Here is a 17,278-nt window from a genome sequence, read left to right as displayed (position 1 = left end):
ATTCCTGTACTTTTCATCTAAAAAGTTGAGTGTTAAAAACCATAAAGCAGATGAATCAACAACAGTTACCACAGAACAGGAATAACTTTAGTTGGCTACAAACACAGCGACTCCTGGTGCTGGATCCTCAGCGTTAACTGCTCAAAGTGTTTCAAGGAAGGGAAAGTGCTGTACCAAAGTTTAGGATCAAGACCTTGAGAAGGTCACCCACACACTCACATTAGCAATTCGTCGCTGCTGGACCGTGAATACCATAAATCTCCACACAACGCTTGACTCTGTCCCACTTGCACGAGGATCCAACATCCTGAGACCTGATGAGAACCCCTGTCCGTGTCAGATGCTTCAGGACACCCACACGTCAGCACTGATCCTACTGTTAGTGGGCAATTTGCTTCAGAACTGTTGGTCTAGTTTCTGCGCTGTTTTGTCTGCACAGCTAACACTATCTGAAGGATACCCACAGGCCTGAGACATCAATACAACCCATCTGCAACACAAGCTGACACCTGATTGGTCCCTCACCACATTAAGCAAACCTCTGAGGACAACACCAGCATGAGCCCTTATTTCAGAACAGTTGCGAACTTTGACAGAATCTTTATAAGCGCCTATGTCATTTCCAAAGATGCTGATCCAGCGGTCATTTTTCTAAATGTCATCGGCTGAGTCGATACGTTTTCTTCCGTCATCGGAATTTGCAGCTCAAAGCCGCCTCTCAGGTGCGCCTCGCTTGACATGAAAGTAGCCTGAAACATCATTTCCAGCCCAAAAGCCAAGTCCGCTGAACGTGAAGGAGTTCATTAAGGATTAATCCGACACGGTTAGCGGGTCGATGCTGGGCTCTATTAGCCTTGATTGGTATTCAATAGAGTGTATAGGCTTTTGAAACGAGTCAGAAAGTTGGAATGAAAAGTAAGGCGGGGCTAATTGAAACTAATGATATGACAATGTGACATATGAATATTCTAAAATGCCATTTCTAACAGGAGGCCGTGGGTTTTAGTCGCTGGAATAAATCTATCACGTCTTGATAATCGATCTCGATTATGAGCTGCGAGTCACACTCACACATCTGGACAACATTCCTACTGCATTCATGTTTAATCTCACTATTGGGATCTTTAAAATACAGCTGAAGTTACTGAGGAAAGACTAAAACTCAGAGGACTTGATTTTCATTTTTGTATCTAAATAATTTCCTGCCCTTCCAATACACCACCAAATCTTCTACTCGGGCCCCAAATCTGAAGTGTGTGGCAGAATGTCTTTCTTCACTTCTTCCACTAGAAGACATGAACAAAAACCCACACCGTTTTGACAAAAAAAACGAATGAAAGATAAGTTCAAATATGATGAAATAAAAAACAAAATTCTCTAAAATGCTGCTCGAGGACAGGCCAGACGCATGTGGATGTGTCCTTGCTGTGGAAAACCAAGCAGTATTCCGGCATCTCTAGAGGTTAATATTTTTCGCTGCCAAATGCTTTTCAGTCTATTTCTCTGGCTGGTAACAGCTCGGCCTCTGATGTGCAGCGTAGGCGTGCTGACAGAGTCTCAGCAAGTGCAGCACTACAGCAAGTTTCTTTGCAGAGGCAGACGAACGCTCAAGCAGCATTTCACCCAGCTAATATGGCACCTCAGAGCTTCAACGTCCAGTAACATGACTATGATTTTAATGAATCTGCTCATCGACTTTGGTCTGGCAGTTATGTTTTGTGGTAATTAATACTGTATTACATCAGGGAAGTAAGGAAGCAATGAGCAACTTGAGACAAAATGCTTTGTGGTAACAAATCCTTTTGGGTTTGGATGAGAGAATGGACATACAGTACAGTTGGTGATGACTGTGGCACTCTGCAGGAGGTAGGTCACTTGTGTTAGTCCGTCCAAAACAGAAGGAATTGGAATGATGGCAGAATAAAAGATTTTGACCCTAAAAAGAAACCCATTTCCTCGGAAAAGAGAAACTGATAAGAAATTCTTTCTTTCTCCTCCTTGTTTATTTTGTATTGTGACTTTAGTAGTGGCTTACCTGTTATTACACCGACACCATCTTCACAATCATAGTCTGAGATTTCACTGTCACTTATCCTCTGGGATCCTGGCAGAGAGAGGAAAAGTACGGATGAGAAAGCATCAACATACACATTGTCTCAACTACAGCAACTGCACTCTGAAAAGGGTGGCACAGTCTTCAGTGTAGCTTTGAAGCTAACATCCATGCAGCAGCTCAAATCTGGGCAGAGAAACTTCTCAGAGAACTCTTCTCCTCTAATATGCCGGCCCGCAGAGGGTTAAGGGATAAATCATGTTCAACTTTCGGAGGTTTAGGATCATATTTGGTGGAGAATGTTGCAGGAATAGACGGTGTATGATATTAAGCATGATGGGATAGTTTCATTTCATCACTCAGGGGGAGCAGAAACATGGAGACTTGAGGTCAGAGGGTCGGAGTGGAAAGAAGAGAGCAAACACTCGGGTGCTGTCACAGTCTGTCAAGTGCTGGAGTTCGTTTTTACCTGAGTTTTGTGAATATGGACCCTGGTCTGCAAAAGCAAAAGCAAGGATGACCCAATGCAGATGTCAAAATAATATTTGGTAAAAAAAAACTGAATCTTGTCATGGAGTACAGACTATGATTTTTGTCTGGTTGAGCATAGATTTGGTTGTTTGATTTACTAAATAGCAATTGGAAAATCTGCTAAATACGAAGTTCTGAAAATCTCCACTGAAGTATCTCAAATTGTAGTGTCTTTTGTGACCTCTTGCTTTGTTTCACCCTCAATAGCTTCTGTCTAATACACCAGTCTGGAAAATCACAAGCCTGGTGAATGTTTGCAACAGCCGAAGCTGATATATAAACCCAGTCTAAGTAAGAGCATCTTACGTACTCCGTAACCGCCGTGTTGGACTCTCTCCATGTAGCTGCCTGCGCTGAGTGTTCGGGGACGCTCGTGGGAGTGGGATGGAGGACACGTCGTGGGTCTGCAGCTTGTACCAGTGAGGCTCGTCATCAAGCAGAGCTGTCTCCAGCTCGATCAGGATCTGCCATCACAGACGACACAGTTAAAACACAAGTGACCAGTGAACACCTAGGATTATATTCTCCAGAGCTGTGTTGACTGTTGACAGGTCATACGTATAAATATCTTTTATGAGGGGCGGGGCCAGAGTCTGAGTTTCTCCAGGATCCTGCAACATTAACGTTCAGCTTCCTTACCTCCCCCAGGAACTCGCTCTCCTCTTCTCTCACCCTGGCTTGGTCCCACAACGTGATTTCCAGCATGCGCTCCCGGAACTCCCGCCGGTGCACCGGCGAATACATAAAGGTCTGGTTCCATTTGGGCTCTAAGGATTTCTTTACTGTTTTTGTTCTCCTCTTGCTTTTGTCACTGGTGGAACAATAATTCAAACTGTTTTTTATTTACTATCATGACAGGGAAGAGCCACGAACACAACAAATAACCAGCACGACACAGCACAGGTACAGACACAGGAGCATGCAGGGAATGATGGAGACAAACTCAAGCTGATTCATCTACACATCTATATATGCATGTTTTTCGGAATTATTTTTGTCCCTCCTTCGTTCTTGTCAGGAGTTACCACTGCAGATCAGCCACCTACAGTTCTCAAAGTGGGGACGCTGTCTGGGGCACTGACAGAGCCTCTGAATATTGTTAAGTAAGATAAAAATAATGCATAAATACTATTTATTTAAAACAAGAATGCAACCTAAAATAATTTCTCATAATACATTGATTGCTTCCAGTGGAAAGTCTTTCAGTTTAAACTTCAGAACAGTTAAAACAGTCTAAATTTCAGCGCCACTAGATAGAAAAACTATGCATTTGGTTCACACAGCAAGATCCCTGAGAGGGCACTAAAAGTGCACTTAAAATTGTTGAAAATATGATGGTCAGTAATATTCTTATGCATTTAACTGTGAATAAAAGTAAGGAAATACAGACTAAATGTTGGGGTTTCTTTAGGTACACTAATGTTTTTATGGGGGCTATGACATGAAAAAGTTTTGCAGTGGACCTAAAAAACAACTTGGAGGTATCTGTTCCTGCGCTTACCTTCTATCAGGGAGGAAGTAGATTTTGACGTAAGGATTCCTGGGTCGGCTGTCTTCCCTGGGTGGCAGGTCTTTGGCGCCCAGAATGGTGACGATGAGCTGATGACCCACTTTGTCGTACCATAGTTTGACCTGCGGGGGCAGAGTGGAGGCATACTTCAGAGTTGGGAACGACAAGCTTTGCAAAGTTTGCAAGGAGGAAAATGGAGGAGAAAACTGCGCTATGAAGTGTGGGCTTCACAACAAGGCAGTGACTTCTCCTGCATTCACCCCTGGAGAAACTACTCATGTCGTCTCATGCTGTGATCAGCTAAGATGTGGCATTTACACTCAGTATTATTACCATTATCATATCACCAACATTCAGGTTTAATTGGAGGCCTTACTGTATTTGTGTCTGGACATTAGGGAACTGAACACTGTGCTGTGTTTTACATCTTTTTTCGCTGTGCAGAAGTTTGTGCAGGGGTGGGAATATGCTTTAAAGTAAAAGCAAAAGTGTTTCTCAGACAACTCTCCAACCCATGTAGCTCAACAGAGCGCTTCAATGAAGGCTCCTCTACTGCATCCAAACAGAGCAGACAAACTCAACATCCATTTAGCTGTGTCCCACATCTGCCTTCAACTTTTGCACAGCACTGTTGATTTCTAGTATTTTTGTGCGTCTTCACACATCTTTGTTTTCATGATCACTTTCCCTGTACTGGGTTTTTTTTTTTCAACAGTCCCAAAAGCCAATCACTTAAAGGCAGCATGCACTAAAATCATTTTGGTTTCAATCGTAGCAGGTACCAGTGATAATGTTATCAAAGATATCATTCGGAAGAAATATAGAGGGATCAGACATGCTGTGCGAGGCCGCCACAGACAGTTGGAGGGAAGTATGGACCAGAAAAAAAGGAAACACTTAGAAGATCAAAAGACATGTCTGGAGGAAAGTCAATGAAATGAAAAGGCTCTTCTAAGCTTTTGTCCATACTTCCTATAAATGTGATCATGAAAGGGGTCTGCGGTGTTAGAAGTAGCCGCTGATCATGCAGCAACGCAAGAGAGGGCATTCAAGGCAGGTCTATGGGTTTATCGCTAATCCTGACACCCACCAAGGAAAACAAAACACAGATATTCAGTTCAGATTTAGATATGTCCTGTAATATAAAACAAAAGCGAAACTAGAAACACAACTGAGATATCCATCCACATGGTGGCAGCAACCACATATCCATTATAAGCAGATAAGGGCTGCACAATAGATGATATATTTTTCATGACCATAGCTGAGGGTTGGAGCGGCGGATGATCGGTAAATAAAGAGCTTGATACAAGATCTCAGATACAAATGAGTTTCCTTCAATGGATGGCAGGGGTCTCCCTTAGAGATAGGGTGAGAAGTTCTGCCAACCGGGAGAGACTCAGAGTAGAGCTGCTGCTCCTTCATGTTGAAAGTAGCCAGGTGAGGTGGTTTGGGCATCTCATGATGATAGGTGGAGAGATTATATCTCATCACTGGCCTGGGAGCATCTCACGATCCCCCAGTCAGAGCAGGTGGACAGCACACATAGGTTTGGTGCCCCCTGTTGAAGCTGCTGCCCCGAGGATGATGGACATAATCAGATTATACAGGCTGATCTGTCGCACATATTTGTACGTCGTCATGTGCCAGTGACCAATAATTCCTTATCTGAATCTGGTAAAGGGCAAAGAATATTTTGACTGATTCTACAATTTAATAAAAGGAGTGTTAAATGTTATTCTTCGATAAGGGAAAAGTCGATTGCTTTGATTTCACTTCAAGTCGATGGCGCTTGCTGGCCGTATACTATGATTCGGAGGCCACATTTGGCCCCTGGGCCTCGAGTTTCAGTTAATCGCTAAGATGCTCTGAGCCGGACAATGGAGGATGCTAACATGTTTGATTAAAATGCAGCCCTCTGCCATGAGCAGAACTCAAACATTCTCTGTTGTCTCTGAAGTTTGACTGCAATAAAAGGGAAAGCAAATTTAACTGGGTTTTCTCCATAATGCTCATTTGAGAGAGCAAGAAGTTGATGTATTGACATCCATCAGCCAAGATTCAGGCTCAAGCATCAAGGAGTCGACCTATAGATCATGTCGCACTGAATGAAAAGCAAGAAATACACTCTCCTGCCCTGCTGACGAAAGGATCAGTCAAGTGTGGTAACAAGCCGAAAGTGTGTCTTTAAATGTGTGCGTCCATTAGTTGGGCATGCTAGGCAGAATGACGGGTTAAAACGAGCGATAACAACCCAGCATAGAACCAAGAAATCAAAGAGAAGAAAATGACAAAATGCACAGCACTGGGAGGGAAACTTGACGCTACAGTTTCCCTGGAAATGCATTTCCCAAAGTATGGAAACAAAAAAAGTAAAAGGCCAGTCAACAGTCAATGAGCAAAGACCAAATAGAGATTGTGCCCTGCAGACAGGGCCCATTACCTGGACCCTAGGGGCAAAAGGCGTTGTTCTTCTACTAAGGCTTTGGCTCTGGGTAAGCAAAATTAAATAGCAAAAAAAAAGGGAAAAAAATAATGCAATAAAACCAAAAACCCACAACACAACAAAAGACTCACAATACATTTTTGCCACGACAACATCAATGTTGTTTTGAAGGGAAGCAACATCAAATTTACTGTAACAGTTTTTCACTTTCTCACGTTTGACAATTTTAGTTTGCAATTTTAGAACTGGTTGGAAAAGCGCCACCTGGTTTGCTGGTTTCTTTACTGTATGTCGCTGAGGTTTCATTTACTTATCAGACTCTCAGATATACTGCCCCCGCTGTGAACCAGAATTAAGAACACGAGGAACCTCCACATCAAGAGTTGAGACGCAGTGAGTATGAGCGTGTTGGACATGCATCAAGAAAGGTGCGGAGTGGCGAGCTTTTATGATCCTCTCTTGTTGCTCTACACCAGGCGATGATGACTCAGCTTCTCTCACCATCTCAAGTATACAGCCAACTACAAACAAACACCCTCTTCTCACAGGCGAGTATGCATTAAGTCCATCACTGCAAGAGTAACTCTATAGCCACAACAATTGGAGCATCTTGTTTTCTGAAGTACTTGCACCTCACAGTCACATACTAATGGTCATGGCCTCATACTTGCCACTAAAACTAAGGAATGAGTAAGATTAAAATCCCACCTGCAGTTCAACATAACTAAATTATCTACTGAGCCATAAAGACAAATGTATCCCACTGTACCTGGAAAACATGTTTTCCCTTGTGCTTCCAACATGCTAACACACGTGAACTAACCACTTTTTCACCTACAATCTTTTGGGGGTCGATTTAAAGACTTGGATATTCAATTCTCACGTGCCTGACGTGTTATGACTATACTACACATCCCCTGTGGGCCCTAAATCTGAGAGTTGTATCTGTTGTTGAAAAATCAGTCCTTCACCCATTTATCAAGGATTGGATTTTGTACAACACAAGGAAACATGATCTCCCCTTGTGTGCTGGGTTGGGCGAGTGCCAGCTGAATCGACTGAGACAGTCAAGTTTGTTTCCTCGCTGAGGTTTAAGGAGGATTTAGGAAATAGGGCGCGTTAAACTCTGAGCCCTCGTTCTTCAAACTATTGTTGAGGTCGATCATTCGGCAGATAAAGTCCAGGGTGGTACAGATTTCATATAAATAATTCATCCAAAAATAAAGCGCTTATTAACGTTGCTGAGGAGCTTGTTCGTTTTAGTCTTACATTTTTTACAAGATCCATAGTAATTTTGGAGAAACTGTTTTGGATAGTTTCGATACACGACATCAAATGAACAGAGAAATAGCGTTTGCTCTCTGGAGGGTTTGAAAAATGAGGGCCACTGGGTGTTTCAAAAGACACGTGATGAACTCTGACAAAAGTGATGCCATGAACACTGTTCCACTGTGGTGTGAACTTACTGAGAGCTGTCCTGACAAGTACTGAGGGGCGTCCCTCAGCATACTGGGACTCATAGGCGACGTGACAGAAATGGACGGGCGATCCATCTTTTGTGACTCAAAAGAACTCGAACCTGAAAGGGACAAAGAGGATGAGAAGACTGGTTAACTGACAATGAACATCGGGGAGTTCAAACATCAGAGAAAAAAAACTTGACTTGCTTAGATCTACATACTCAAACACATCATTTCTCTGAGGTATCATCAAAACAAGCACTTCCACTCTGAATAAGTGCTTTTTCAGCACCACAAAGTTCCTCTCCCACTAGCATACGGGGAGGTTCCACAGGGTCCCATAATATCAGAGTCAGAAAACTTCACCTATGATTTGACGAAGCCTGGATTCTTGAAGCTTAGCTGGGATTTGTCTTTGGAATACTAAGTAGTTGCCAGTAATTCATCAGTCTCGTCTTGGTACTGTAGCAGGAGCGACTTTTGACAGGTGAGGAATGTTTCATTGCAATAGCTGGTAGAAGAGAGACATTGCCTGTGAAGGTTTTTAGTCTTTTCTTACAGAATTGGATGTTTAATTCAAGAGAAAATTCAGATTTCTTTTCTCAGTCTGGCTGATCATCTGGGGTGTACAAAAGTGAATTAAAAAAATAGTGGAATAAAAAATCAAAGCCAAATGTATAAAGGCTATTCTGCAAGATTATTCTTCTCTTTACTTTTCTGGGAGAAAAAAATCGGGAGTTTCCAAGTCTGAATATTCACGCACATTGAAGGTGAATTTTCTGAACCAGAATACAGAAATACATGTTGCGTTCAATGAGTTGCAAGGGAAGAAAAAGTGCATTTTGGAGGAAAGAATTTCAATGCAGAACCAACAAGAATAAGCAGTGAAGTTGACATTTCACCATTAGCTGTCAGTAACACTGTAGGGGGAGTGAATGAAAAAAAACAAACATTGTCTCTCCTGACTTACTTGATTCCAGTTGTGCATGTGTGCTGTCTGGTATCCTTGGAATATCTCTGGAAAAGAGAATAAACAGGACGACCAAGTTAGAATTATAATATCTCAACATCTAGTACTCAGGTTCAAAGTTTGTGTCTTTATTTTAGAGGTTCATAATTGCCATGTTTAACTTTACATTCTTGGAACATACTGTTTGGAAAGTTTGGAAAGCTGGTTTTGTAAATCAGTGATGTTGTTTAAGATTAAGGCCGGTATTGACTTCAAATCAGTTGTTTATTTACTATTAATAATGGGTAATTATGGTGTTGTTACATGTGAACTATATATATAGTATATAGTCAGGCTAAGCATGCTGCTCCTCTGTACTTTATAACAGTTATTAACGTTATTACTGGCATATATGCTCCAAATGCACATAAGAATTCTGAGTTTAGTTATGTTCCCTAATGTAACTCGTAACCGTGACATCAATTATTGCTTCAGCTTGCTTCATAGCAACAATGATTCTTTCTCTTATTGGAGAACATTTATTTGGATTTGCATTCAGTTTTAGCCAACTTTTAAACCACAAAGAAAACTTTGACAGTCTACCAGTGTCAATAAAGTTAGCTCTGTTAGCTCTTTGGAGCCGCGGGTCCGACACGGAACGATCCATCGTTTGATCGTGAAGGTGTGTGGGCAAGTTAGAGCCGCATCAGGTTTAAAAACAACTGGAAGTTTTATATTTGACTGGCTTAATCACTGTGGGTGTGTGAAGAGGAGCACTGGGTGCTGCGAGCGATGGACGAGTAGTGTCATCATACATTTTTGTGTATTGAAGGAATGTAACCAAATCCATGTAATCTCATCAACAGGTTCTTATTGTTCTTCATTTAATGTCATCATATCGCCCACCTCTTTGGACAAATTGCGTGAAATTGGTTCATTTCCCACCACATACCTGACAGTCAGCACACAGGTTGAAAAACACTGGATAAGTGGCTTGACTGACTAGATTTTACCCTGAAATAGTCACTGAAGGTTCACTACAAACAAGACCATAATTACCAAGTATTAACTGTACATAAACATGTAATTTAAGCTAGGTTTATTAATAGCTAATATGTGATTGTCAGTAGTTGTAATGCAAAATGACAAAACTGATATTGCTGATATTGCGGGCGTGAGCGTGTCTCCTCACCCTATAGGCCTTGAGACCACTAGTTCCACTTGTGGCTCAGGTTTAGATTCTAATATGATATTGTAAACTTCTTTAAATGTGGCTCCTTGTAAAAGCTTCCCATTCCACTCCAGCACCTGGTCACCTGAAAAACAACAGCACATCAGTGTAAGACAATGCCTGACATGCCGTCAACCACCACGGAGACAAGACTTGTTACCTGGTCTGAGGTGTCCGACAGTGTCTGCTAGACTTCCCTTCCTCACTTTGGTGATGAAAGCACATAGTCTACCAGATTCTGTCATCTTGCCTCCCACCACCTTGAAAAGAGGTAAATATTAGTGAGCTTCAGTTACAGCGTAGTTGCTACTTCTGAAATAACTACGTCGTCGATGGACAACAAAACCATTCTGTAGTCATTGTGACCTTTAAGATAGTACTCTCAACTGAAGGCAGAGGAGTTGTGAAAGTGCATCCTCTTGTTTCCCCATGGCCTGAGGACACACTCTACTGCACCAATGTGAGCCGCCGGCCATCCTTGCTCTGTGCTACATTCTGCTTATAAAGGCTTCACATAAATAAGAATACGTCTTAATGGCGCCAACACACAAAGGAGCTTAGGGGAAGTCTGCTAAATGAAATGGCTTTATGTAACTGGACTGGCGAGAGGGGAGAGGTGGACGGAGAGGGGGCGAGGCCGGCGATCCCACTGATGGACTGACGCGCCGGAGTGCAGAGTTGGTTCTCTGCTGCTGAGATGACAGAATCGCTTGGAGACACCGAGCAGACGCAAACACGCCATTTCAGGAGGTCCATTCAATCAGTAATGATTTTCCCATCTTTCCACTCACACTTCTGCCTCCTCATGGATCCGCCGCTCCTCTGGACTCAGCGTTTTGTTTAATGTTGCGCTGTTTTAACAGTGCGGCCTGGCACAGCGGGAGACAACCAGCTGAACTGTTTATTTTCCTGAAAATCCTGTCTTTGTTTGAGAGACAGTGACGCCTGCAACAATGTTTGGCTTGACATTCTGCATTCAAATGAAGAGAAGAGTAACTCTCAATATCAGCACTGGCTCTGCGTCAGTCCAGATCGAATACCGTTATAAATGACCGCCACAGACATACAATGCCGTTTTCCCAACATCCCCTTAGAGCTACTCTTCTTCCTTCTTCAGTGCGTGAGTGTGTGCAAGCAAGCGCGTTCTGGAACACTACTGCCACCTATTGTCCACACACACACACACACACACACACACATATATATATATATATATATATATATATATATATATATACACACACACACAGACACACAAAGCATCTTTTAAATGAGTACTTGCTGACAGGAGAGAGAGCGCTCACCTTTAAACCAAGCAAAGCTCCTGAGTCCCGAGGCACGCTTCCATCTTTCATTCGTTTGTTGAGCAATATTCGCCCAATTTGACGATCTCCATCTTTGGACGGCTGCCACGTGACCGGGTGCTAGAGAGTGAGAGCAACAACGTGGGTTTAGTAACGTACCTCTGCCAAATCATGTCAAACTGTGAGAGCAGGGCTGCACAATGTAGACCAGGATTGTATATGGAATTTATCAATGAATTATAATAATTACTATTTGTATTTAGAAACAAAAGTTGAAATAAGTTAAAAAAGATAGTGAATAATTATTCACTACTGTGAAATTTATTATGGAGACTATTGTGTTAAAACCTTTTTTTCACACTCCAGACCTTGAACTGAGAGTAAAAATAAAGGTTGTTGACACTGAAGCTCTTGGAACCAAGTTGGTTTAGAGATTTTTACTCATGAAAGTGAAGGCCTTCTGTTATATAAATATGCAATACTTTTTATCATTTTAAAATCCCAAGTAGTACAAAGAAGGATTTGTCATGAATACAGCCGTACAACCTTTGTTGTCATTAGCAGTGATGCAATGTTTGCAGGTTAATATTAAACTGAGCTGACTCAGCATGTACTTCTTAGATTGTCAGGGCAAAATATGAAATGTTTCATGTGATTTAAGACCAAATTACAGGTGTTTTGGTCCAAATGAATCTACTTGTGCAGCTCTGTAACATACTTAACAAAACATGGAGGAGTTCACTCAAGGGAAGACAAGTTCACACAAACTCAGCCCAATGCTAGAGGAAGGTTTTTGTAGCTCTTAAATCAGCTTAGAAGCAAGTGTAATTGTGCTATCTATGTATTATTGAGCTTGTGTGAACCCGCCAGTGAGAGGGTGGAACCGAGCGTCATGCAGCGCTCCGTGCAGGTGAAAGCAAGCAGCTCTAGCGCCCCAGCTGGACGCTTGAGGACACGGCCACTACCGAGCGTAGGAGGAGAGCAGCGAAATAGGGGAAAGAAGAACATATGAAGTTTTGGAAATCTAATATGATAAAGGAAAAAAGGACAGTCTGAGGAAGAGTTGAACCAAAAACACGACAGCGGACGGGAAAAAGAAATGTTTTGGTGCAAAGTCAAGTCTTCTCTGTGCTTGTATGTGTGTGAGAGTTTCTAGATAGATGTTGTGGTGATGGGTTGAGGAGATGGAAAGTCAGGTGAGTGTCTCTCCCGACTGGGTGCTGAGGGGTGGGGCAGCAGAGTGAGAGGGACAGCCTACGTAAATGTGTGCCTGCGACAGTTAAACAGGCTGCTGCAGAGCAAGAACACAACAAACGGAGGAGGACGTGCATGCAAACTGTAGGGAAGACCCACATTCCTGTGTGCCATGACAAACAGAGGTCGTGTGTCATCGCTTTGCCATAACATCTACTGAAAGAAGTGTAGTATTGGTGGGGGGTGCAAACAGCAAGTACAAGTAGCAAGCAGAGAGGGGTGTCCCCACAAGACTGTCTTGGCAACACCAAGCAAAGGTGGAGCCAAAAGTAACCGAAAAAGGAATGAAATCGCAAAAGAAACATTTCACCTAGTTACACTTGGTTACAGAGAGCAAACAAAAACGGAGTGGGTAGGTCATAAATAATAACAAAAGGCAGGCTAGACAGTCTCAGTACCTTCTCACTATGGCTATGCTCCTCGTTTAGGGTTGTGCTACTGCACGTATCAACTCCCGAGTCTTTAACCTGCGGTTCGCACCACGCCAAGTCCTCTTCGAATGAGTGTCCCCCAAAGCGCACCATTTTCTTTTGCCTCTCAGATAAGGTGTGTGTCGGCTGGGACATAAATGTCTGCTCAATAGTTTTTCTTTTTCCCTTCTGACTGTCCCCTACAGGCGTGGGATAAAAACAGAAAGAACAGAAAAACAACATGCAAAGGTGTAAATAAAATGAAGGAACCATGAAATGACAAAAGACTGAGAAGATGGAGAGAGACAGACAGACAGACGGATGGGAGACAAGGGGGCAAGAGGGAAGGGGTCGGGTCACGGCAGGGCTCCACATGTCTCACCAAAGACATTGGGGAGGCCTCGCTGCTATGCCAAGACGCATGGTCCCACCAGTGGCCATCCAAATCTCCTGCAAGGTGAGGGAGGGGAGCGCACACACACGAGAGAGAGGACAGCGAAAGGGGCCAGTGAGGACAGCACAGACCACAAGACAGAGACATCATAAGCATACAGTGATTGACACCTGTAGATATATTGGCTCATACACTCGCTCACACACAACTCATGTGCTGCTCCGCCCCAAAATCAACATGACCAAAATCCATCGACGGTGTTCTAAAACAACAACATCCAAAACAATACATTCCCACTCCAAATAGCGACTAACTTCAAGGGATTTTTGCTTTCCGATATTGACGCCTCCTACAATGTGTGTGGACTCGTAGGTCTCTCATTGCCGTAAAAATTGCGGTTTTCCTTTCCTGTGTTTCAGCGAGAGGGCGAACCCTAACCCTAACCACTCTCCACGTCAGGAGATGCCACGAAAGGTGGAACATGTGCTTCAATAAAAAGTCTATTTTCTCAACATGCAACGCTAACGTCTGATTCCTGCCTCAACATAGGATGCAAGTCACACTTCCGGATAACAGCAAGTCACTCTTTAGAAGGTTGTTCTCGAACATTTGCAGGGCTGCAGCTAAAGAATAGTCGGCATATGGCATGTACGGGTCTGACTGTGCAGCAAATAGTAAAAATATGTTTAATAAGTTTAAATTGCAAACATCATTGTTTTTACAATTCACATTTTTTTCTCAAAATGTGGTTGCATGCTTGGCAAATGCTGCACCTCGACTTAGTGATTGATGTGTCTGCACTTCACACCCACACACATGATAGTCCAAAAGACTGAGTCACACTTACTACAGAACTTGAGAGCTTTAAACTGAAGGCTTCAGAGAAGATGTTAACCAATACCCGTCATTTTAGAAACTTTCACAGTGCATTCAATGTTCATAATGACCATGAGCATATTTACACTGTCCAAAGTGGTCAGACATCTTCACTTGCTCTGGCACAACTGTTACTTTAAGTCATTCAGAGCACTGATCAAGCATCGATGGACACTAACTCCACTGTGAATTGCAAGACACAAAAGTTTAATACACATCTGCAGAAACTATGAGTATATCTGCTGCAATCTCACTTTCAAGTGAACCAGATCATTGAAGGAATGTCCGCCTCTTAACTGCAACATAAAGTCTACTTCCAAACCACCACATTTTTACTATTGACACTGTGAAATGGAGGCATACAGTGGCATGAAAAGAGCTTTAAATTTTGACTCAGTCTCAAATACTATCATGAAAAATAACTGTGTTTCAAAAGCTGCGGCTGCATCATACAGACACAAACAAATGTACATGTTTTTTGCTTCTTGTGGTTTCCCAGCAAGACTTAAAATTCTGTTTGAATTCTGTTTCAATAAGTCAGTTGTCAACATTATTGCCATCAAAAGCAAAACAAAGAATGTTTTTAAAACTGAAAAAATTGAACACACCATCGCATCATCAAATTCATATTTAGAATTGCTGCCATTAACACACAGTAGAGTGCACATGTGAACATTGGTCCACCACTGTAGCTGCATCCAAGGGAAAGTCCTTCACAGCAACATCCTTCAGACGAAAACTAAGACTCACAGCAAGACACGGTCAAATATTCCTCAACAATTCATCTTTCTAAATTGATATAGGGACTTAAAATATTGAAACAGTATCATGTTATTAAATATTGCAATATTTGAGAGTATCAATATTGTAGTGCAGCCTGAGTATTGGCTTTATTTAAAAAAGTCACTTTTAACTACTACCACACACTTGTCATTGTCGTATTAAAAATGATCCTTGATGCTTAAATAGGAAACATTTGCTTGGATGCAAAATCTGGGTCAAATAGCCAAACATTACAGAACACGTCCTTGATTTGTGAGATGTACTGCTGTATTTGATAAGTAAAAAACAATACTCAACACCATCATGAAGGGTCTGCATGGTGTGGTTAAACAATGTAAGGGGTTTCTTGATATAACCTACTATATATTAAAGCAGAGATATCGACTCATCTGTCTATTTCTGAGAAGTGGATATACAGTAACAAAGAGATCAGACAATATGACTCATGACAGCATCATTAAATCACAGCAAGAGCATGACAAGTGACTCCAAAGTCAAAGGGAAGTACTTCTGGGAACTTTTTCTTCCTTTCTCCAGTCATGAATCCCACTGATGGTTTTAAAGTAAGAGTGATGGCAGATGGCCCCTCGGGTAGATAACACACACACTTATCTGATGTTTTTGTCACTGGCTAAAAAGAGAAAACTATTTACGGAGACAAATATCTGCAGTGGAATGGAGTGTCTGTAGTTTCCACTCCAGCAGGGTTTTTCTTTTTTTTTCCCTTGGGAAGACACTGAACATGGAACATTTCCACCACGATTAAGATGATTGAAAATCCAGAAATGATTAAAGAAGTTTGGCAGAAGAAAACAGTCGAGGTAGCTGCGATATTCCTGGGTAGATGAACACAGACAGGAGTGAGGCTTTGCAGAGGCAAGCAATCCTCCGACTTTTCATGTGAAAAGTCCCATCTACTTGAAGGTGCCGTCAGTTACGTAGTTTGAAAGTATGAAAAGTGCTTCAGAGTTGTACCCACAGTATTAACCATAGTATAACACAGTTATGCTAAATAAAATCTAATTCTTGAAACATTTTATTACTGTGTTAAAATCGACAGTAATTCACCCAAAAATGAACACCTACTGACAATGACTTGTGCAGTAACTCAGAGTACACCTTTTTTCAGCAACTAAAAAAATAAAAACAAAGGATTTCATAGATTGCGCCTGACAGGCCCACCGAGTTGAACACTGCTCTTTTCATCTTTTTGATGTGATTTTTTTTATCTTCCATTATTAATCATTTCTCCGTGTCCTCTTAAAATACGATCAGTCTCTTCTGTGAATTAAATATTTTACTGAATTCCTGAACTACTTTCCTCCCTCTTATTGTGATTCTTCACTTGCTTCCCAACTGTGATTCCAGTCTCCAAAAAACTGAAAGGACTATAGGTTTATACATTCAAGATATGACTAGAGAAAGGTCTGGGAAGATCGAGAGCTTGGGCCTTTACCGACCACATCACTTTTCCTTCAGCTCACTTCTACTGCAGAGAGCTGTGTGGAACCTAATGGATCCAGAAGGGACGTGGCTTCCTGAAGCATTATCACTCTGAGGATTCAGATGGACGAGGACATAAATAGATCGCATTTGGAGAGAGTGATGAGAGTGAAGTTAGTAAAGATAAAGGAAGGCATATATATGATGAGAAATGGCTCCCTGCATCATGGCAGCCACACAGCTGCTGCTGTGAGTCTAGTTCTTTAGCAATCAAGCAGTGACCTGACTTGACTTTGGCCAGCTGGTTTACTTGCTACTGTACAGGAAGTGAAAGATATTGATTTTATGCCTGCAGTAAAACTAGCCAGTGATGTGTTAAATTTGAGGATTGTGTCGACTAATAGTCAGTCCTGATGATAAGTCCATCAGCTTTTAAATCATATTTGCAAAAAAGGCTCATGTGCTAAACTCGAGGCCCGCGGGTCAAATCCAGGCCGTGAAATCATTTCATGTGGCCCGACAACGAAATCTCAGGATCCGTTTTTTTAAACTGATCTAATATGGCTCTGATCAGAATGGATGCTTGTCAAGATCATGAGATTTGGAGATTACAGTGATCAACATTCAATACTTG

General features: G+C 42.1%; 1 protein-coding gene across 12 annotated transcripts in view; it reads right to left on the bottom strand.

The window, feature by feature from the left end:
* The window catches only part of rims2a (regulating synaptic membrane exocytosis 2a), a 129,774-nt gene that overhangs the window by 44,813 nt on the left and 67,683 nt on the right, over window positions 1-17,278 (bottom strand). For 7 of the 12 annotated variants that reach the window (XM_053880344.1, XM_053880342.1, XM_053880347.1 and 4 more), the window contains exons 9-20: window positions 13,137-13,348; window positions 11,485-11,604; window positions 10,341-10,440; window positions 10,142-10,265; window positions 8,971-9,017; window positions 8,007-8,119; window positions 6,538-6,585; window positions 4,086-4,216; window positions 3,224-3,395; window positions 2,895-3,048; window positions 2,523-2,549; window positions 2,036-2,104 (exon numbers count right to left, since the gene is read on the bottom strand). In XM_053880344.1, coding sequence (XP_053736319.1) covers window positions 2,036-2,104; window positions 2,523-2,549; window positions 2,895-3,048; window positions 3,224-3,395; window positions 4,086-4,216; window positions 6,538-6,585; window positions 8,007-8,119; window positions 8,971-9,017; window positions 10,142-10,265; window positions 10,341-10,440; window positions 11,485-11,604; window positions 13,137-13,348 — 1,317 coding nt within the window. Of the gene's footprint in view, window positions 1-2,035; window positions 2,105-2,522; window positions 2,550-2,894; window positions 3,049-3,223; window positions 3,396-4,085; window positions 4,217-6,537; window positions 6,586-8,006; window positions 8,120-8,970; window positions 9,018-10,141; window positions 10,266-10,340; window positions 10,441-11,484; window positions 11,605-13,136; window positions 13,349-13,530; window positions 13,599-17,278 lie in introns of all 12 variants that reach the window. The other 5 variants (XM_053880345.1, XM_053880343.1, XM_053880354.1 and 2 more) reach the window with 5 other exon arrangements.

Source organism: Synchiropus splendidus, chromosome 12 (genome assembly GCF_027744825.2).
Source record: "Synchiropus splendidus isolate RoL2022-P1 chromosome 12, RoL_Sspl_1.0, whole genome shotgun sequence".
Taxonomy (NCBI): Eukaryota; Metazoa; Chordata; class Actinopteri; order Syngnathiformes; family Callionymidae; genus Synchiropus; species Synchiropus splendidus.
The sequence above is the reverse complement of the archived record's forward strand: the minus strand, read 5'-3'. Positions and strand labels throughout refer to the sequence as shown.